Source organism: Stegostoma tigrinum, chromosome 29, assembly GCF_030684315.1.
Source record: "Stegostoma tigrinum isolate sSteTig4 chromosome 29, sSteTig4.hap1, whole genome shotgun sequence".
NCBI classification, from domain to species: Eukaryota; Metazoa; Chordata; class Chondrichthyes; order Orectolobiformes; family Stegostomatidae; genus Stegostoma; species Stegostoma tigrinum.
This window is the reverse complement of record NC_081382.1, coordinates 35,476,795-35,500,035: the sequence shown is the minus strand read 5'-3', so window position 1 is coordinate 35,500,035 and position 23,241 is coordinate 35,476,795. Positions and strand designations below refer to the sequence as shown.

Here is a 23,241-nt window from a genome sequence, read left to right as displayed (position 1 = left end):
ACTGAAAAGCAACTCAATTAATCGGAATTCTGAGAGCTTCCAAATGAAAACAAAAATTGGAAAATAATGCCTGGATTTCATTTAACGATTAGGTAAAAGGGGGCATGAGCGATCGGCCTGGCCGTGTGATTCAGACGCGAGAGGAATGCGATGTCAAATGGGAAAATAGAGAAGTTGAAATAAATGCCTGCTCTATAGAATATTTCCAGAGAAGCTGTCAGACATTGTATTCGTTCCTCACAGTAAACGAAACGATTCACAATCTAAAGCCCCGGATAACATCCCGTCTTTCAATCTCAAATACGTTTATACTGTTTGTCCTTTTCACTTGTGTTCAGGCGTCTGTTTTATATTTTATTTACACACAAGTGACGCTAAAAGAAAGCTGACACATTTAACTCTGGACGCGCTCCGGGCTTTGCTTTAATGTGAAGTAAATTCGGGTAAAAATTAAAGTAAGCTTTACTTTTCCAACCGATATTGTGCTTGCAGCCAGATGTAGGGGAAAAAGTCTCCTAACGAGGATTATCTCCCCTCCCTTCTCCGGTATTCAAGGAAAACCTGGCGTGTAAAGGTGAGTGGCAGAAATGATCCAACACTCACTTCGAATACTTTGCGGAGTTGGGTTTTATGGGTGCCTCTGTTTCCCGGGTTTATAACCCCGACCCCGGGAGGTAACGAATGAATGTATTCTTTCTTCTTGACCCACCTCCTACTTCTTGCTGCAATTCTAATGAATATTTAAACTGAGAATAAACGTTTCCCCATCTCAGACCTCAATTGGCCTCACTCAGCCTTAAGCAGCACGCAGCTACTTGGACGCTAATCTCTCCTTTTCTGTCAGTCAGTCCTAAGTTTTTTTAAAATCGCAGACTCGTCTCTCCCTTCCTCTCCATTTAAAAAAATATATAAAATCCGCCCCCCCATCTTCCCAGCTAAACTCGCCCAAATTTAACCGGCTCCTTCAATTTTGGGTCTTAAATATTTGAGTGGATTTAAAAAGAAACATTTCTTTAGGTGTCAAAGATCGCTTTTATTTTTTTCTTAAAAGGACCCTCCCGCAGAATGGCCGTGAAGGATCAATCTGTTTCACTTTTATCCGCCTTGACATTCTATCTGGCCCGTGTCAATGGGCGAGCGAGAGGGAGTGAAGGATAAAGATGTTCAGTGGCGGGACACTGCGGGCCAGACTGCCTCTGTATTCCGAATCAATCATTCTAATCGCCCCTGTCTAACATTTAAAAAGTATTTAGAAAGATGGAAACAAGAGGAGCGGACTATTAGAAATCCGACAGATATTGGAGTCTTCGCTGACAAAGCGCGGCCACTGTCTGATGAAAGTCAATGAATATTAAACTGAACAACTGTTTTTTTCTCACTGGCAACTTTCAGGAGCTGGGCGAGGTTTGCAAATTGCTTCTTCTTCCCCTCCGAACTGCAGAACAAGTTCAAGAATTCAAGGGCCAGGTTTAATCCCACTCTATATTCTATTGTGAATTAGCGAAATATTTCCTCCCTGCACTTTGGGCAGAATTACTGGGGCTTTTTTGGGGTGGGGAGGGTGGGAGCTGCGGTTGAATGGGCCGGCGGCTGGGGAGCACGTGGTTTCAGGGGTTATTTAATCTGTCCGTTCTCGGAGGGGGTGGGGGGGCGAGGTGGTTTGTTGGGAATTGACAACCTGTGCAGTAAGCTGCAGTAAGTGAGGGCAAACACATTTTTTTTGAGGCAGTGTTGGGGGAGTGGTCCTGGGTGGGGGAGACTGATCGGACCTGGCGCACTTTGTCTCTGAATGCAAAGAGCTGCTGATGAGTGGGTGTGGGAGTGCGTTACTGCTGCAGTTTTGGTCTCTCAAAACAGGTGTACCGGGTTTGCTGATGTTGGGACACCTCACTCCCCTCCCTCGCTCCACAATGAACTAACACTGCTTCTTGTAACCAGCCTCCCCTCAGACGTCAGAAGGTCATTAATAACCAATTAGGGGGTCATCCAAGCGGCTATAAAGAGGGCTGGAGATTTTTTCTTGTTTGGGGATGGGGGGATTGCAGGAAGCACGCACATAAACACCCACCAGTCTCTCCCCCTTGCTTCACAGTGTCCCCGTGTGCCTTGGCTTCCTTCCTTCTGTTGAGCTGTCTCTCCTCTTCCCCCTGTTTTGTTGCCATTGACACTGAGGACCATGGGCTCCGTGCTACCATCCGAAGCGCTGGCTCTGAGAGGCGGTTTCAAGCCTCACGGCTTCTCGCTGGCGGAGATGATCACTTCAGACATCCTTCACAGCTTTCTGTACGGCAGGTGGAGGAACGTCCTGGGAGAGCAACTTTTCGAGGACAAAAGTAACAGCGGCGGTCAGAAAATCGCGTTTACTGCCGAAGCACTCGCTCAATCCTTCAGCGGAGGTGAGTCTCTAGAACATGGTCCCGGGTAAATATACCGGGGCCATCAGAAAATCCACCAAACTTCCTAACTTTGCTGCAAAACCGGCTATGGAAAACAGGGAGATTTCGTGGTAACATGATCGGTGAAATCAATGCTAGTTTATTTCGATTACTTGAAGTATATTGTAATACAAGTTCTGATCGCTATATGCTTTGCTACAGAAAGTTCGATTTTTTTTATTAAAGAGGTTGAAAATATTTACTCAAACGTCTTTTTTGTTCTGAGTAGATTTAGGATGGAGCGCTGTGAACCAGTGCACGATCACCGCGGGTGTTGATTTTCAAAAAAGAGAAATTGTATTTTATCCAGGATTGGTAAAATGAAACAAAATGGAAAGTTTGCAGCCTGAGATTTCGATCGAAAACTGATTTCAGGGATTTGTGTTCGATTCCTCCGAATATTCAGGGATTGCTCTCTGCTGTCCTTGGAGGCTTGGTGCAGGTGAATGGTGTTGATTCCAGGATAGGCTCAGACTCAGACGGCTATTCGACTGCGTGAGCCATCCTTCGAGGGAGAAACAGGCAATTGGCTCCGCATCTTCAGTGTTGTTCACAGCCCTGTAACGGGGGGAAAATCTGTCCCACGCCCTTCCCTTTCATCCACTCAACAACTGCGATTAGTATACGAGTTCAGGGAAAGTCGCCAGGTGAAAAAGCAGCTCTCCCGATTGAATTTTAAAAGCAGTACGGAGTCGGAATGAGCTACTGAGCTGAGAGACCCCGATTCTAAAGGACAGGTTAAACAATAGAGACTCAGGCAGACTGTCAGCCGAGGGGCTGAGCAGTTTCAATCATGCCCCCTTCTCCTGTGCATGGGATCATGTCTGATATCTAACCAACTGCCCCTCACTCACCGCAGTGTTGTTAGGAATTCAACGGGTAAGAGAATGCTGGGGGGAGGCGGTCGTTTTATGTTAGAGGCCGGAATTTTTCAAAAAAGAAATTGCCAACACAGAACTTAAGCCTGAATTTAACTGGGATTTCACCAAGCGGTTCTGTGCGAGGAGACAGACAGAGAGAGAGACGGAGCAGTGTTCTATCCTTGGTTGGGTGTGTTTCACCCGGACTGGAGTCAGATTTGGCAGTGCTGTTCATTGCTGCCAAACGCTGCCTCAATCCCTGTTGCGCTCAGGACCCTAATTCGACTCGGTTTGTTGTGTTAAAACAAAGTGCCATCAAAAACATGTAAAACAGCGAACTAACAGTGTAAGCTCTTCAAATGCTGAATCACTCCTTTGGATCTCTTCGATTTCTAAGTTGTGCACTTTCTTTGGCTGGTCCCGTCTTATTTAACGACCACATTTGTATAGTGACTGCAATTTTGTTCTTTACAACCTGGATTTAATTTGAGTTTATATCGTTTCCATGTTTGTCCTCTCCGTCACGCTTCCTTGAAGGTGGAGAAATTCGAATCTCCGACCTGTCCCCCCGCCCCCTGTACCAGAAACTCCGAGTTGGGTATCTTTCCGCTCAAGGTCTGTTCAGTGTGAAACTTTGATCTCCCGCCTCTTGCTCTCCGATGCAGAAGTTCAGAAGCTGTCGAGCCTGGTGCTTCCATCCGAGGTGATTATAGCTCAGAGCTCGATCCCTGGGGAGGGCCTGGGCATCTTCTCCAAGACCTGGATTAAACCCGGCACCGAGATGGGGCCCTACACCGGCAGAGTCATCTCCCCGGAACACGTGGACCTGTTCAAAAACAATAATCTGATGTGGGAGGTAAGGAGGCACCAGGGTACAACCCGCTTCTCAGAAAACACTGCCCTCCACACCCGGTTACAGGGGAGCGCCACCTTTCACATCTGGTTCTCGGGGAATAACACATTTCATACCTTGTTCCAGGGGGAGCACCGCCCCACCAAATCTGTTTCCAGTTGGGATAACATCGTCCACATCTGGTTGCAGGGAATAACACCATGTCTGCTTACAGAGGACCACTCCCACCCAGCTGGGTATAGAGAATAACACCCACATATCCGGCGAGATGGGGATAATGCCCCTGCAACTGCTTTTAAAGGACAATATCGTACACATATTTAGTTAATGGAGATAGCACCTCACACGATCTGACTGCTGAGATCACACACACACACACACACACACACACACACACACACACGATTGAAGGGGACAACATCATATATCTGTTGGTAGGAGACAGTCGCCACGCATCGGATCATAGGGACAGCAGCCAGCAGTCTTGTTACAGGTGATTGCAGTCACACATCTGCTCATACAGAACGACATCCGTATATCTGTTTATACTGTGCCTCGCACATCTGATTGTGGGGAACACCTCAACTACATGTGTTATAATGGATAACAATTGGAGATTGGTTATAGAGGACAACATCCCCTACATCTGCATGTACAAGAGAATATTCTACATGCCCAATTACAGGGATCACGTTCCATCATGTTTATAGCAATGACACTTTAAACATCTGGTAATGGGAGACAGCATCTCACACTTGGGTTTTAGAACATCACCCCCACTCATCTGATTTTGCAAAAAAGCACAACCTAGCTAGACAGAACACCCTAAGCATGGGCTAACTGCCCGCACTCCTGGGTTATAGGGAACGACATTACAGAAGGGGCTTGTACAGAATCATGCATACGCATACAATCACTCTGACTCGCACTCACAGACTCAAATAAACTAATCCGCACACAGATATACTTGTCTACACATACTCACTGCCAAACAAACACAAATGCACAGGTTATAATAGATAATCCACAGCAGCTATAGTAGGAATGATACGGTATATATTATAGTTATTTGGAAAATTATTCCTGATCTGAGTTAAGGGAATGACACTGCACACTTAGGGATTCAAGTACATCATTGGTACCAGCTTCGTCGTTAGGTCTTGCAGGTGAGCCTGTTTTGAGGTTTGGATGCTTTCTAGTCAGTTCAATATAAAGACTACTCTGGTCGGGGAACGGGTTTCAGCAGTGCACCGTGTTGATTGCTTGCCCCGTACTATTTCATTTAACTATAATCTTCCCCCAGAGCACACATGCGAATTGCAAAATCAGGGCTCTGTCGGCCTGAATCAATACTCTGGAATTTTGTCGTGGGGTTTTATTGATGGGAAATACAATATATTCCACATGTAACCATTAGGAAGTTGTCCAAATGATTGACGAGCTTCGGTTTTGGACTCTCGACCATATTAGTAGATTTTACATATGGCGAGACACTTGGGCTGGTAATGAACAATTACTTTGGATGTACGGAATGATATAATGGAGCCTTAAGGTTGATAAAGAGAAACATTCACTTCACAGCGACTCTGCACAACCTGATCAGACAGGGATTAGAGATGGATGCATTTTTGGAAATAGCTGGGACAGAGCGCTGAGATGAAATTGGATGAGAATAGGTGTGAATTGGGATAGCAGTGTCTGATATCTCTCTCCACCCCCTCAGTGCCAGATTCCTGGGAATTGTAACAATTTCAAATTGGAATATTGAAAATTATCTGTTCAAAACAGTTTGGTTTATAAATGGATGATGAAATGAGTTGTAAGAGCAAACGGGAGCGAACTTTTATATCACTGTAATTGTCATTCACCAGTCTCTCACTCCACATCCCTCTCTCCCCACTCTGGTTCCTCATCTCTTACATTTTGGACTCCCTGCTTCGTAATGTTGTTTTTCCTCTCACTCTCTGGAAGCGCACTGCTCACTCTTACACTCATTCTGCCTTCGCTCTCATGCCTTTCACTTTCTCGCCATCTATTTCTCTAATGTTCCCATTTTTCCTCCTGTTTCACCGACTTTCGTCTTTCTCGCACATTTTTATTCTATGATAGCTTATATCTAATATTAATTTTGTTTTCACAAGTAATTTTAAAATTTGTCAATGTTTAGTTTCAGAAATATCGATTCCAATGGGAAATATCTTTAACGATATTCTGCCCGATCCCACAAGTCCTTCAGGGTATTTAACCATTTCTGCGTTTTTATTCGCACTTTTCCACTCACTGCTGTTATTCCTTGTCAACTTTCCACCCTGTTTCGCCGCTCCTGAAATAGTCGCTTGCTTCTGGCGCACAGTCCTGTGTTGGCCAGTTGCTGCGTCTTCAGATTGATCTTGTTTAGAGTGACCTTTCTATGGGATAGGGACGGGAAGGAAAACCGTGTGGATTGGACGGCTCTTTCATGCAACCGGCACTGACATGAGGGGCCGAATGGACTCCTTTTGTGTCGCAAGTTTCGATGGCCCCAGGTGTCCGTTTGGTCCCTGGGACTGACCTTTCCCAGTTGAAGTTTCTCAGTTATACCCAAAGGACGGGATGCAGAGAAGCCGTTCAAGACACCAACAGAGGTCAGGCTCAATTTGCGGGTACAGGAGAAGGACACCTATTGTCATCTCACCTGCTTTAAGGGAAAGGGAGAGTTTTTTTCTAAATTGAAACCGACCGCTGGCTTCAAAACCCGAGTGTTGCGTGCCCGTTTATTCCATTATTCAGCACCACCAGCATCTCATAATGTGCTGTATATGTGCGCTGTCCTCAATCCTGTGCAGCGGGCTCACTGTGCAGCCGCGGGCCTTCCCAACTCAACCCGGCAACGCGGAGCACCGATCTGGTTTTACTCAGGGTCAGGGTTCCTCACTGGTGTCCCGGGTCAGTTCGAGTGCGCTGGGTCAGTGCCAGTATCCCAGGTCAGTAAGCATTTCAGGGCCAGTATCCCAGACCAATGTCAGGGTTCCAGCTGGCTCCAATGTCAGTGCTTGAGCCTCGATCAACTGGAAGGTTTACCCTGGGTCAGGGTGAGTAATCCCGGATTACTGTCAATGTCCCGGGTTATCCCAGGTCAGAATGTGTCCCCGGTCAGTGCTAATTCCAGTGTCCGTGCCCCGGGCCAGTGCCCGTCAAGACTAAACCCCTCTCCCTCTCCCTCTCTCTGGCCCAGGTTTTCAATGACGATGGCACGGTGCGGTATTTTATTGACGCCAGTCAGGAGGACCACAGGAGCTGGATGACCTACATCAAGTGCGCCAGGAATGAGCAGGAACAGAACCTCGAAGTGGTACAGATCGGAAACAACATTTACTACAAGACCACAGAGGTGAGGAGATCTCAGGATGTTGGGGAGGAAGGGGTTCGGGAAACTGGTGCTGTGCCAGTTTAGCTCAAGGTGCCAACTGGCTCCTGAAGGCCAATTGCTGTCGGTTCGAGCCCCGCAGCCGCCAGCTCCGAAAGGCCGGTGATGATTATAACGGGAACGGAGTCAGGGCGAAATGACCCGCAGGAGGTGCAGGAACGGGGCGGTGTTGAATTTGGAGCATTTCTCACAGAGACACCCTCCATGTGTATTTCTGTAATCACAAGCAGATAGTCCAGGTCGGATTGAATCTTTAAAACTGGGAGCGACAGTGAATACTCCCGAAATCATGGTTCAGATTTCCGGCGTTTGCAATGTGTACATAGACGTTTAAATGCATTTTCCAAGCGCAAATTACATAAATATATACCTGCATATAGCCCTTGCGTGAACAAGGGTAGGTTATTGATCATTAATTTATCCCCAGGGCTCAATTGCCGTGGACGTGTCAATCTGGACCCGAAATATTAACTCTGCTTTCCCTCTCCGCAGATGCTGCCAGACCTGTTGAGTTTCTCCAGCAATTCCGGTGATTCTTCTAATTAGTTCCACTTGATGTCAGTCAGAACGTCAGCCCGACTCTAAAACTTGGGATCCCAGCCTTAACAGCCTCGTGTAGTGTCAGTGGGCAGCATCTTAAAGCGAACCTCATCTTCTCCAACCCTCCCCACCCCCGGAGCTAGTCTCCTGTATTCGGACTCTTTGGGACCATCAATAGGTTCCACGAGAATTGCGTTCGCTCTGTTTTGCCCCGGGTGTCCACTAGCGAAGCCACTGCTGCTATTTTCAGATGCCCACCGCACCCCCCCCCCCCCCCACTCCGGATCAGACCCCGGCAAGTCACAGAATGTTTACAGCACATTCGGCCGCTCCTGTCCGTGCTGGGCTTCTGCAGGTGCAACTCATCGTCTCCCCACCCACTTTCCGGGTGGCCCTGCAAAACTTTTCTCTTAAAATCCCACCGCCCCCTTAAAAGGCCCTATTTGCCCCCGCTATCGTCGCCACTATTGCCCCACGCTTTTGACCGCTATCCTCCGGTGTCCCACACTTTTCGCAAACGGGAACAGTGTTTCTCTATGTCGCCTGCCCAGATCCCTCAAGACGTTAGAAAACTTCAAAAATACCTCGTCTTAACCGTTCCTGTATATCCAGATGGTAAAGGGATCGCAAGCTAATTGACCACAGAGGCTTCAGACATCCCTGCGTTTCTAACGGGGCAATCTGTCTCTGTGTGTGTCTGTGTGTGTGTGTCTGTCGTGGAGTCAGCGGGCTGCCTCTCTTCCAAAAACAAAAGCAGAAGTTGCTGGAGAAACTCAGCGGGTCTGGCAGCATCTGTGAAGGGAAAAATCAGAGTTTAACGTTTCGGGTCCAGTGACCTTTCCTCAGAACCCCTCTTCCATCTCTCCCTAATTACTGGCGTATCCCTGGCTCACCTACCTCAGTTCACCTGAAAGGAATGACTTTGGTGCAGATTTAATCGGCGCTGTTTTAGTACTTCGGGTAAACAATTTTTTTCACACAAACGCCGAGGATGCTGGAGAAACTCAGCAGATCTGGCAGTATCTGTGGGGAGAGGATCAAAGTTTCGAGTATGGAATGAACTCCCAGTCCTTTTCACTTTGAGGGAAGCGAGGCCGGTCCCGGAGTTTGGCGTGGTTAAAGGGAATTCCAACAGAATAATGGCACCAAGAGATTGTTATTCCCCCTCTCTCTGAGCTGAGTAAATTCATATAGAATTACTGTTGGACAGCTCCCACTTCCCATTCCTGAATCTGAGGTGGGTGTAATGCGACATCGGAACCCGAGTTAAAGCGGATCCAAGCTGAAGTTCTCCCGGAGACTGGATATTTGTCACGTTTGAGCAGGGATGTGCAGATGAGAAATAGATGAATAGTTCATAGAAGTTTTTTTTTCTGTCAAAGGGTCTAGGCTCGAAACGTCAGCCTTCCTGCTCCTCTGATGCCGCTTGGCCTGCTGTGTTTATCCGGCTCTACATCTTCTTGTCTCAGGTTCTCCAGCATCTGCAGTTCCTACTAACTTTGCCACAAATAGTTTATGTCAGTTTAGATTAATAGTTTATATCAGCGGCTCGATGTTAGAATACGATCCTAACCACTGAGATTAACTCATATCTCCATTTCTCTGTTCACTTTAGACTATCCCTCCGGACCAGGAACTGCTGGTGTGGTATGGAAATACACAGAACACATTCCTCGGCATCCCAGGAGTGCCAGGGCTGGAGGAGGAACACAGGAAAAAGAACAAAGATGGTAACGAATGTGAAATAATGCTGAAGTGCGGTGGGGAGGTGGGTGCAGTTATCTAACAGGGAAGTGTTTCCAAGGGGGACTGCCAGGGAACGAGAGAGCGGAATGTTTCCTGTTTGTGGCGTAAACATTGGCGAGAAAAGTGAGGAAATTAGAGGTTTTTTTTACGAAATCAACTCTCGAATTGGGAGATGAACTTCCGCAAATTTCCACGTAAGATTTATATGACGCCTTCAGAATCACACCTTTGGGTGGCATTTGCGTTTCCTTAAAGCCTCCAACTCCAAAGGCTTATTGATGGCTACTTCCAAACCTCACCCCGCCCAGAAACAAGGCGGAAAAAAATCCGCACAGGTATATCGGGGTCAGTACCTGGTACTGCAGCTCCCCGGTGCTTATCCAGGCCACCTTACCAACTGCTTCTTCATGGTCCATAGTCACCATCCTCTTGGACACTTCATCCACCCACACTGCAGTCAGCAAATCACCAGCCTCACTTCATCATTGCACTTTCTCCCGGACCAACTCTCGCATCACCTCAGCCTTTCAAACATTCCTTTGGACCTCAGGGTTCCCTGTGACTCTGCCAGGTCACTCTACACGCAAGGACAGAGAGCTCGCTCACTTTGCTTCCACTTGGAGGCTGCCAGGTTTTGTCTACTTCACGGTTTTTTAAAATATTTCTTAGCAAACGTTCACTGACCCCAGCACTGACTTAGGGTCCGCCAGTCTCTCACTGTTGGGTCACTGCTTTATTTGCGCACAGGGTCTTTAGTGCTCAGTTACAGGCTGCCATCTTCTGTGGCCAACAATACTTTTAGGCATAAAAGGAAAGGCAGGGATCTTGACACAACAGGGAGCACTGTATCACTATGGGGGTCGGTATGCAACGATGCATCACCATGCTACGTCAACATCACAACTTATAGCATGGTCAGAGATAGTGAGAACTGTTGATGCTGGAGTTAGAGATAACACAGTGTGGAGCAGGAGGAACACAGCAGGCCAGGCAGCGTCAGAGGAGCAGGAAAGTTGATGTTTTGGGTTGGGGCCTCTTAAACCACAAACACACTGCTTGTCCTTCACACTAAAGGCCATGTGTGATAGTCAAGAGCCCATGGACCTAACTGTGGTCAAGGTTTCTATGGTCAATCAGTGTTACTATCCCAGTCAGTTTAGGCATTATTTCTTACAGTCCACTGGGATTGGCTATGGTCAGCAAGGGACGTAATCCGCTCAGATTCCAGATATCAGTGTCTCTGCAGTGTAAAGTCTGGACTGTGGTCAGTTGGCACGCCTGCGGGTGAAATGCCTCCTTTTGGTAGGATTAGGCTTAGAGGTCTTGCAGGGTGCTGTGATGGTAACAATCCAAAGGGTTGGCCAGTTTTACTTCCAATGAAACAAAGGTTGGGATTGAGAAGGAAGAAAGTGAATGTACAAGGAGTTAGTGGTGCTGCAGGAGAGGTGGTGAGGTAGGATGCACAGAGCTCAGGAAGGGTGTTCAGAGAGTGGTAGTCCAGGATCTTTGTGAGTGGTATGAGTTAGATTGAGTGCTGTCTTGTGAGGGTGAAGTGGAAGAGAGAACATGTGTCTCTTACCCTTGTGGAGAGCAGAAGATCATTGATCTTCTTCCTGCACTGCTGGACATCTGGTTTTACTCAGGACACAGCACTGATCCAGGCATGAATTTGTGTCCATGCTGGCTGCACCATTGAGAGTGAATATTTCTTTCCATTGGGCCAATGATCAAACAGTACAGTATCAGGGCCAGTTCCTGGCTTGCAGCATCTGAAGTGGGTTGCAGCTGGGCTTTAATTATAGCACCCAAAGACATGAATATTGGAATGACCTGGCAATGGGGAGTAGTCCACCTCTTCAACCATGCAGTTCCTTGAGAAAGGTCCCAGAAGCATGGCTGCAAAATTGCAGCGGTGACTAGTGGAAGATTACATGAGCGAAATCACTCAGTGACATGGCAGACCAGGGACCATTCGTCAAAACACTAACTGAACATGAAAAAATCCACTCAAACGCTGACTGTTTAAACACTATTGTAAAAGTGCTTTCCTGTCTATTATTCTGATGAGATTGTGTGCATTTTAAGATATTTTAACAGCACTTGGTAGCTATCATCAACAGTTTCACTGTAATAAAATTGCCCAAGGAATAAAAAGGTACTGAACAGGCAGGCTGAACGAATTAGGGAAACTGTAGATTGCTTAGTTCTAGAATTCTTCATTGTTAGCTTTTATTCTGGACAGACATGTTGTATACACATTTCAAATGTGTTTTTACATAAATCAGTAAACGTTTGTTCCCTGTTAATATCGGCAATACCCCACCACAAGATTCTACAAAGAATTGCTCCTGTGAGTAGAGATTCTCATTTCTCAGCAATACACCCATCTGATTGTGTGCTATTGCCTCTGGTAAGGTACTGGACTGAAGTAATTCAGTTACAATCATGACACTGATGCCACGCTGCAAACTTTTGCCTCATAAACAGACACTTTAAAGTGACCAGTTTAGCAGTTTGATACACACTAAAATAAAATAAATTGAGAATCTGAGGCCATTGTGGTTCAGTGGGTTAACACATTCTTCTTTGTCCCTCTGGAATTGTGAGATTCAATGGGTTAGCCCAGACTGATGAGATAAATGACCTTCTGCATCCATCAACTGTAAGGTTTCCATTTGTAGTAACTTTTGTTGACAAATGTCCTTTACATGAAGACATGGAAACAGAATTGATTTGATTGAGAAAAGCTGTATTAAAGGAATGTGATTGACAGAGCATCACAAGATCAGAGCAGAAGAAACTTTATCCCATGTTCCAACCATGCTGTACCATACAGTACACAATGGAATTTGATAGGAGAAATATTATCTGATTATCTCCTCCCTAGAGGACCTCGTATACAGGACATGGACAGTACAGAATGAATGTTAATCTGGCCTGGACCTACTGAATGATACAACATAGGAGGTGTTTTAATTTATGCCTAGTTCTATATTTAAGGTGCATGAGATGGTATTATCAGGGAATTAACTGCTATAATCTCAGTTGAACTTGAGCCAGGAGTTACAACTGGACAACACAGTTGACAGTTCCTTTTCAGTCTAACACTAGTTGTGCCATATCAATTTGTTTTAAACGTGATGATGTTCCTCATCTTAAGGAAGCCAAAAGAGTTCCAGAAAGCTGTCTGCTCCATGTCTTGCCAGCCCACTAACATCATCTAAGATAACAATGTGTGGAGCTGGATGAACACAGCAGGCCAAGCAGCATCTTAGGTGCACAAAAGCTGATGTTTTGGGCTTAGACCCTTCATCCTAAGGTGCTGTTTGGCTTGCTGTGTTCCTCCAGCTCCACACTTTGTTATCTCGGATTCTCCAGCATCTGCAGTTCCCATTATCTCTCACTAACATCTTCTGCTTATTGTCTCCCAACCACAATTACTCTACTGTGCTGAAAGATATCAAGAAAACATTGGAATCTTGCAGATAGGGAAACATTCAGTCGTGAGCCAGATTGTTGAGAGAATTTCCATTTAGCCTCACTCTCCTGCTTTCTCTCCATAGCCTTGCAAATGCTTCCTCTTAGGTACATAACTAATTCTGTTTGAAAGGTTACAACTGAATCTCATTTCACCATCCTTTCAAGCAGTATATTCCAGGCCTTAACAATTTATTCCCCATAAAAATTATCATCTCCCCCAGGGTTCCACCTTCAATTCCCTTAAATCCTATGTCCACTGCTTATTTCTTCTTCTGCCAGTGGAAGTAATTTTAACTTTTTTACTCATTCAGAATCTTGCATAATTTTGGAACACCTCTGAGACATCTCTCCATAGACTTCTCTGCTGAACACAATCTCCTGAAGCAAAAGGAGAAATTGCTGGGAAAACTCAGCATATCCGGCAGCATTTGTGGAGAGAAAGCAAAATTAACTTTTTGGGTTCAGTGGCCCTTATTCAGAATTTATTGTAGCTGGGAAAAGGTTGATACTGCGCTGAAGAAGGGGGTGGAGCCCAAAGACAGAGAACACCGGTTGGGCATATAAAGTAATGGGTAAAGGTCAGCCTTGAAGGAATCCGCCTCTTGAAGCTCTTCATAGATGTTCAGAAAAAGGCCATTCAGTCCATCAATTCTATACGAACCCTCCAAACATAATCCCATCCCTGTAATCCTGCATGGGTGTTTTTTTTTAAAACCATGGCTAACTCACACATTTCTGGACACTACTGGGCAATTTTTACCATGGCCAATCCACCAAGCCTACACATCCTTGGAGCGTGGGAGGAAACTCGAAGCGTTAGCTTTCTCTCTCTCCTAGAAACGTTCCATGACTCGAAGCGTTGGCTTGCTCAAGCTCTCTCTCCACGGATGCTGCCTGACCCGCTGTGATTTCCAGCATTTTTTGTTTTCAGTACAGGCTCCAGCATCCGCAGCAATTTGCTCCTAACCACTGAAACGCCGTGTCATTCTGGTGAACGCCCTCTGCATTCCTTTCCACGTGGCTTTGGCTTTTTTTTTGACAGTGCGGTGCTTAGGATTGGGTGCAGTTATCTGGTGAGAGATGAGAAGCGTCCACTAAAACCCCTCTCCTTCCGGTTTCCTCCGCAGATGAGCTGAACGCAGGGGACAGTTCTGGAGGCAGCAGCGCGGGACGCATGCGCTGCGTGATCTGCTACCGCGGCTTCAACTCGCGCAGCAACCTGCGCTCGCACATGCGCATCCACACGCTGGACAAGCCTTTCATCTGCCGCTTCTGTAATCGCCGCTTCAGCCAGTCATCGACGCTGAGGAACCACGTGCGCCTGCATACGGGCGAGCGGCCCTACAAGTGCCAGGTCTGCCAGAGCGCCTACTCCCAGCTGGCAGGACTCCGGGCCCACCAAAAGAGTGCCAGGCACCGACCGCCCCCGGCCTCACTGCAGCCCCACTCCCCGCCTCTGGCAGTGCCACACTCAGCCACCTTGACGCACCACATTCCCACCATGGTGCTGTGACTGGAGGGAATGGCCATGATGAGGGACCGCTCTGATCACATGCAAAAAAGAAACTTTTTTTTTGGGGGGGGGAAGTACACAAAACTCTTTTACTGCCACATACATGTCATAATAAACGTAGCAATGGGGACACAGACCCACTCTGCCAAAGGGCATCTCCTAAGATGCAAGCTGTAGACTCATAAGTGATAGGTTCAGCAGCACAGTTTGTCTGAACCCAGTCCGTTTCTCCTCCATCACTCTTTCTTCATTCTGTAACTGACTTGTGCTGTGGTGTTGCCTGTATCTGTTGCCCATGTCTGTTTTACTTTTTTTTAAGAAAGTGGATTTTTTTAAAAAAACGTGCGATTAGTTTAACAACACTCAACAAAATAAAAATGACAGGCAGAACCACAAGGCCGTAAGGAAGGTGAGAGTGAGCCTCTCCACGTCTGCTATATTTATCGTGGCCACGGTTCCTCCCCTCGGTCTCCATACAACCAACACTATTGGCAAACCACCTCCTCAGCCACTGAAGATATTGAGAGTTAGCTGCTCCAATTGTACCCACGACACCGAGATCATAAAACAGAAACTGACATTTTAGTTTGTGCTGGTGCTTAACCCCTACTGCTCCTCATAGAGTTCACTCCTCTATCAGCTGTAGCTCAATTCCCTCGTGCCTGATTTGTTCCGCATCTCCTAGTTTTATTTTCCCTCAACCACCTAGCTAAACAATTAATTACATACAAGGGGCCTGCTTCAATCACTAACTCTGCTGGTACATTCGCAGACCTGCATGTGCAACGAATCTCTTCTCATTCTTGAGTTTAATCTTGTACCTTTTATTGTTGTAAATCTTTGAAACAATATGCTTCTATCCACCCGGCCGCACCTCATTCAAATTTCCTATGAACTAACGCCAGAAATCACCTAATTTTTAAGCATATAAACAGTTTCTCTGGTCTTTTCCTGCATTTGTATTTCTTCGTAAACAGGCAGAGGCTATTCGACTGTGCAAGGGAGTTCTCAGGTCAGAGTTAATTTATGGACGTTTTCCAGGCGGACCTCCAACAGGAAGGCACAGTAACCCGGTCTGATTTGTGTGTACTTATTTTGAAAAAAGGTCAGTTACACTGGCCATCTGTTAACATACTACAGGCTAGAGAGTGAACATCGGATCACCTCGATATACGTTGCTCAATACTGTACAACTGGGAAAATCCTTGGATTAAATAAAATAGTTCTTTCGGCAAGGACCAAATGGCACCACAGTGCGCTGAGAAGTTACAATGAAACATTTTAAAGTTATAAAATTTGTTATGAAAACTGTGATACCGAAAGTTCCTTTAATAATTAACCTTTCCTGTGAAACTCTTGCGATGATTAAATTACTTGTGTTTTTCCAGCGGATTCAATGTCATAAGGAGCAGTGTCTAAACAGATTTAGTTATAAAAGTGACGTTTGATTATAATTTCATTTAGGAGCTTCAGTTGTTTTATTACTGAGTCTTTCATAGGATAATTGTACACCAGACTAAGCACAATTCTTTTACTGGATTTCCCCCACTCGGCCTCTCACACACCTGGTACACGTAAGAAAGTGATAATGGGAACTGCAGATGCTGGAGAATCCAAGATAATAAAATGTGAGGCTGGATGAACACACAGCAGCATCTCAGGAGCACAAAAGCTGACGTTTCGGGCCTAGACCCTTCATCAGAGAAACGTCAGCTTTTGTGCTCCTGAGATGCTGCTGGGCCTGCTGTGTTCATCCAGCCTCACATTTTAGAAAGTGTACTGGTGTTGGCTGCCCTCTGGTGTCTGTGGTGACTCAGTGCTCCTACTGTCCTCGTGTATACCTGTTTAAATGAATGAAAGCTGTTAAGTGAATACAATGTAGATTAATTTAAAAAAATTGTTTGCGGTGACTGCGTCTAACTTCCAAAAGAGAATTGAAATATTTGTCACTTTATCTTGTAAATATTTAAACAAGATTTTTGCCTGGCATATTGCATTTGTAATTATATATATCTAATTGTAAATGTTCACTGTATGGAAATGTAAAAATAAATCTGTACTTTCCCTTACCCCCTTCTATTCCTGAATAAAGTGTATCTTATTTCTGAATATATTATTCATCACATATTTTGATGGGAAATTTGGATGTTTATCATTCGAATCTTTTAAAATTCATCAGCCTATCACACTTAGTTGCAGTCTCACGCCTGAGTTGGTAGGTGAGGAATTCAACTTTCTGTCATGCCTGTTTATATCCACTTAGCTTTCTGCTAATGTAGTAAGGTACTTGGATACGTTAGGTAACTTTATAGACTTCGACAATGGAGCACACAAATCCCTGCACTGGTTGTGGCCTCTGGCAGATCTGTAATTCGGAAGAAGTAACCCGAAGTGTTAACCCAGCTTTCTCTCCACGGAGAAAGGTGTTGCCCGACTTGCTGAGTTTCTCCAGGATTTTCTATTTTTGTTGCAACTATAATCATTCCACTATTGACTGCCAAGCTTTCAGTTACCCAGGTAAAAAGCTACGGAATTCCCTTCTTTAACTTCACCTGTGTTTTCTGTTCTTTTAAGATCGTAATATTCTTTAAAACCGGACTTTTTGACAAAAGCTTTTTGTTTACCAGACATGCAGTCAAATTTCGTTTGATTTAGCTCAATGGAAGCGCCTTGAAGTTGGGATGCTTCACGAGGCACTATGTAAATTCATGTTTTTGTTGAAGGTGACGAACCTCTGTAAACAACCTAGAGCAGTTTTAACAGTCAACGATTTCAATTAGATCCATATGGAAACAGTTGTCAACGTTTTTAGTGACAAAGTTCATATACAAACAAAAACCTTTTTAAAAATCAATGACAATTACTGGACAGCGTAGAGGAGAGAGAGTTTTCTTTCACTGATCCATTGATTGAGCCCTGCTGTTCTTCAATCTTCCCAGGTCTCAGCAAGTATTTTTATGTGATTGGTTCATCATATATATTTATTATTAGCCACCAGTTCATTTCCGGTCATACACGTGGGCTTTTCTGCCCCTTTCTCTTTGACTTCAGACTTTCTTTTTTGGTCTCCAGTTACTGCTTCTCTCTCTGACTCTCTCCGCTGGTTTCCTTTTCTCTAATGGCTCCCTGTCATTTCTTTTTCCTCTGCCAATCTTTCCTTACTGATCCCCATTTTCTAATCTTGCTTCCCCCGTGACTCAGTCCATTGCTTAGCTGCAAGCTTGACTGCTGTTTTTTTTGCTCTTCCCTTTTTCTGTATCTGTAGTTCACTCTGTCATGTTATTTTTCGACCAGCCTCCCTTTCTTATTTGTCGTTCTTTATTTCTCTATAGCATTCCTATTTAAATCACTTCATCCTTCAGTTGTGATGTCAGTTTCTCTCTGTTACATGCTTTTAACCAGTTGGTTCCTTCTTCCTTTACAGATTTATTTCATAACATAAGAAACAGGAGCAAAAGGAACCATTCAGCAAGCTCACGGCTGAATTGATTGTGGCCTGAAGGACACGTTGCTGTCTACTTCAGATGACCTCGGATTCCCTTGTTGATCAAAATTCTGTTCGTGTCAGTCGTGAATATATTCAATGATGCAGAATTCGAAGGACTAAGGACCCTCAGAGGGAAAAAAATAAACGTTCTGCTCATCCTTTCTCAAAAAGAAGATTCTTTCTCGGTTATTTGATTTTGCAGTTCTCTCTCAGTACGCCTTTCTAATTTTTTTCGATCATTCTGTGGATTGCTGTTGTGTTTTCAGCTCTTTTTCTGCATTTAACTCTCCCGACCACTTACTCCTTCTCGTGTCAGTTTCCCTATGGTCAGTTATGTGAACCGTGAATTTAACTGTAATATAGTTTAAATAGTCATAGAATTATACAGCATGGAAACAGGTTTCTTTATAATCTTTCTCCCCACAACTTAAACCTATACCCTCATATTTTGGATTTAGCTAACCTGGGAAAAAGACCTAGGCTATTTACCCTACGCATCCTGCTCATAATTTTATAAACCTCTGTTAGGCCACCCCTCAGCCTCCGATGCTCCAGGGCAAACAATCCCACCTAATGAGCATTTGCCTGAGGTTGTAGCCCTGCTCACTGAGCCAGTGTGTTTGATTGCAGACGTATTGTCACCCTGCCAGGTAACATCATCAATGCACCTCTGGTGAAGTGGTGGTGTTCTGTCCTGCTTGTTATTTATATGCCTCAGTTTGCTGGGGTAGTTGGCATTACTTCCAGTTCTGCTTTTCAGTGGTTTCTTTATCGGGTCCAGTTCAATATGCTTGATGGTGGAATTCCAGTTGGAGTACCAGGCCTCCAGAAATTCCCTGGCATGTCTTTAATTGGCTTGTGCCATTATGTATCTGTTGTCCCAATAGAAATTGTGTCCTTCTTTGTCCATGTGTATTGAGACCAGTGAGAATTGGTTGTGTCTTTTGGTGGCTAGTTGGTGTTCATGTATCCTTATTGTAAGTTTTCTTTCAAATTGGTCCACGTAATGTTTTTCACAGTCCTTGCATGGTATTTACATTAGTTTTAGTGGCTGTGGGTATGGGATCCTTTACGTTCATCAGTAGCTGTCACAGGGTGAGTGTTGGTTTGTGGGCTACTCTGATACCTAGGGGTCTGAATAGTCTTGTGGTCATCTTTGACATGTCTCTGATATACAGTAGGGTGACTAGTGTGTCTGGCCATGTTGTGTCTTCTTCTTGTGGTCTGTCCACTGAGGCAACAGTGGATTGTGGTCTTTGGGCATCCATTCCTTTTAAAAACTCTGTTTAAGTGTTCCTGTTCTGCTTTGTGCAATTCTGGGTTTCTGCGGTGTGTTCTGGAACTAGCAGGGTGACGAAACATTTGTTATCAAACATGCTGGCTTGGTGAGCAAGTCTACAATCTCATCCACAACTCCAGCTACAAATCCTCTTAAAAACTTTCAGCATCTCTCTATATGTCAAACCCTCCAATCCCAGCAACATCCTTGTAAATCTTTTCTGAACCCTTTCAAGTTTTATAACACCTTTCTTTATAGCAGGGAGACCAGAAATGAATGCAGTGTCCTATAGCTACAGCATAACATCCCAACTCCTAAATGTACCTGATGAATGAATGCAAGCGTGACAAAGGCCTTTTTCACCAGCCGTTACTCAACTTTTAAGGTGCCATGCATCAGTCCCCTAGGTCTCTTTGTTGTGCAAAACTCCCTAGAGCCCTACCATTCACTGTTTAAGTCCTGCCTTACCAAAATGCAACATCTCACTTTTCTCTAAATTGAATTCCATCTGCCACTCCTTGACCCATTCACTCAGCTGTTCAATGCCCTGTTGTATTCTGAGATAATCTTCTTCACTGTCCACTACACCACCAATTTTGGTGTCATCAACAAACTTACTAACCATACTCCTACTATGGTTCTAGGCCTGAAACATCAGCTTTCCAGCTCCTCTGATGCTGCCTGGCCTGCTGTGTCCATCCAGCTCTACACCTTGTTATCTCAGATTCTCCAACATCTGCAGTTCCTACTATCTCTGAATCAAGTTATTCAGACACAATTTCCCACTCAAAAAACCATGCTGACTATTCCTAATCAGTCTTTTCCTTTCCAAATTCATGTAAATCCTGTTCTTCAGAATCCCCTCCAACAACTTACCCACCACTTATGTCAGGCTCACCAGTCTATAGTTCCCTGGCTTTTCCATTCCGTCTTTCTTAAGTAACAGCACCACATTAGTCATACTCTAGCCTTCCAGCACCCCACCTGTGGCTGTCAATGATACAAATATCTCAGCAAGGGGGCCAGCAATCTCTTCCCTAGCTTCCACTAAGTCAAACAAAAGTTACTCACTTATTACTGAACAGAACGGAGTAAAATTATTGTTCTTTGAATCAGTCAATTCAGGTTAGTAAGAGTGAATTCTATATGTGATTAGGTGCAATGATCACTATTCTCAACACTGCTGAGCCATACACAATGATCATGGCTGATAACTTACCTCAACTCCACCTTCACCTCCTATCCCTATATTCTCAAAAATTTATCAATCTTTGCCTTGAACACATTGACTGAGCTCCATGAAGTATCATGCCTTCAAAATCAGGCCTAATCTTAGGTGATGACCTTCGGGGGGAAGAAATTTATTTTTAAATTCTAAATGGTCAACCACCTTATCTAGAGACTCTACACCCTAATTTCTAATTGCTTCAACCAGCTGTGAAAATAGCCTCTCTTCATTGACTTTGCCAGGCTCTCTGTTAATCCTCACTGTCCAAGGTCCCAAACACACCTTCCAGGTGAAGCAGCATTTCATTTCTACTTCTTTCAACCTAGTCTACTGTATTCAGTTCTCACAATGCAGTCCCACTTACACAGACAAGATCAAATGTAGACTGGTCAAATGTTTTGCAGAACATCTCCACTCTGTCCATTGGAATGACCTTCACCTCCCAGTTGCATGCCATTTCAATAAATCAGCTTGTTCTCATGCTAATATTTCTGTTCTGGGCTTGCTGCAATGTTCTGGTGGAGCACAACACAAGCTCGAGAAACAGTACCTCATGTTCTGCTTTGGCATTTTACAGCCTCAAGGTCTCAATACTGAATTCAATAACTTCAGAAACCGTTCTCCAATTTTCTTAACTTCTCTCTTCCCCCACCAAAGTTGCGTTTGACTCTTGATTACCTTTCTTCCTTTCACACCTTAATCTACACGTTTTTTAACATCTTTTTCTTTCTCCTAAAAGAAGGAAACTTATGACAGGTACAGCACATTAAAAACATGGGAGGCCCTTCTAAAATATAGAGAGTAGGAGGTTGCTTAAAAAGGAAAGCAGGAAAACATGGACTATGACATAGCAGATCAAGGAAACCCTCCAGGCTTTTTATAAGTACATTAAGAGCAAAATGATTACCAAGAAGGAGTGGGATCTATTAGAAGCCAAAGGGGCAACCTGTGTGTGGAGCTAGTGTGCATGCATGAGGTCTTAAATGAATATTTTTCATCTTTATTTAGAGTAGAAAGACATTGCAGCTTGGGGTTTCAGTTCAGATGGTAAGGTTCTCGAGAAGTGTGAGGTGATGCATTTGGATTTCTAATAAGGGAAGGGTATACCGGGTGGTGAAGTAAGCATACGGGATGCTTGCCTTCGTTAGCCAGGGTGTAGAATATAACACTGTGAGAATTACATAGTGAGAATCTCTTCCCAATGGCAGGAAAAACTAGGATCAGAGGGCATAAGTTTAAAGTGAGGAGAAAGTGGTTTAGAGAAGATCTGAGGAAAATTGTTTTCACTCAGAGAGTGGTAGAAATATGGTACAAGCTGCCTGAGAGGGTAATGGAGGCAAGTGCTCTTGCAGCATTTAAGAAGTATCTGGATGAGTACATAAACTATGTGCAGTTAAATGGGATTAGTATGGTGTTCATTGATAAACACAGACAAGGTGGACTGAAGGGCCTGTTTCTATGCTGTATGAGTCTAACCCCTTTGTCTTTTGCATTGGGTCTCTATACCATCTCTTCTCTTGCTCCTCCTCTTTTGCCAAAAGTATAAAAGAAGAACCTATTTACTAAATCCTTTCAGTTCTGAAGAAGAGTCATACTGGGCTCAAAATGTTAGCTCTGCTTTTCTGTCCACAGAACTGCCAGAACTGTTGAGTTTCTTCAGCATTCTTTGTGTTTGTTTCGATTTCCAGCATTTGCAGCAATTTGCTTTTATTCTCTGTTAATCTTACATGTTTTAATGAGGTCATCTTTAAACCTGGGAGAATTGTCCTTGGTAAACTCACAACCACAGCATTTCTGGATTTGTCCTGTACAATAAATACTATACACAAATTAACTGTACAGTTAGGCTTATAGCATGCCTGCAAGAACAGGAGTAATCAGGCACAAGTTACCATTAATGTCCCAACCACAATAGTGTTATCCTACATGGTAATAAAGGACATTCTTTTTTTATATTAGTCTCACTAACTCACAAAGACAGTTGTTGTAAGATTAAAATAATAACTACATTTCCAAAAATGTGTGTGGGGCAGTGTCTCCAAACGAGAATGGCACTTGTTCATGTTAACAACAAGTGCATCGTTTCATAATGTGGAGAAATATAACATGTTGCAGTTATCATGTGGTTCTTGTTGAGCATGAAACTTTCCAGCTCTTATCACAGGTGTCGATTGATTGATACTCAACCTCTTTAGCCATGTTTGTAACATGCCTTCCATAGAGAAACTAACACTGCACCATTGTCAAATGCTATTTCTGAAAACAACTCATTACCTGTGAAATATTTTAGGCTGTCCTCTGGTCCGAAAGAAACGGAAATCACTTTTTTCATGTTAATTCACAGATGGACTGACAGAAATATATGGTGAGGTCTTGTTGAACCTAGCCAATTCGTCTATCCACACTGCTGACCA

At 44.4% G+C, this 23,241-nt stretch overlaps 1 protein-coding gene across 1 annotated transcript; it reads left to right on the top strand.

The window, feature by feature from the left end:
• The first annotated feature begins 1,804 nt into the window (after window positions 1–1,804).
• On the top strand, window positions 1,805–16,512 carry prdm12b (PR domain containing 12b). The gene is made up of 5 exons (XM_048558595.2): window positions 1,805–2,396; window positions 3,961–4,151; window positions 7,363–7,518; window positions 9,710–9,824; window positions 14,448–16,512. Exons 1-5 carry the CDS (start codon window positions 2,177–2,179, stop codon window positions 14,831–14,833), a joined length of 1,068 nt encoding a protein of 355 aa, XP_048414552.1. The 5' UTR covers window positions 1,805–2,176; the 3' UTR covers window positions 14,834–16,512.
• Window positions 16,513–23,241: the final 6,729 nt, after the last annotated feature.

What these genes read in the sequence shown, in the direction of transcription:
- prdm12b (XM_048558595.2), top strand. Translation starts at nt 2,177, where the DNA reads ATGGGCTCCGTGCTACCATCCGAAGCGCTGGCTCTGAGAGGCGGTTTC. An exon ending in CGCTCAATCCTTCAGCGGAG is followed by an intron (nt 2,397 to 3,960) that starts GTGAGTCTCTAG and finishes TCTCCGATGCAG; the next exon opens with AAGTTCAGAAGCTGTCGAGC. An exon ending in CAGGAAAAAGAACAAAGATG is followed by an intron (nt 9,825 to 14,447) that starts GTAACGAATGTG and finishes TTTCCTCCGCAG; the next exon opens with ATGAGCTGAACGCAGGGGAC.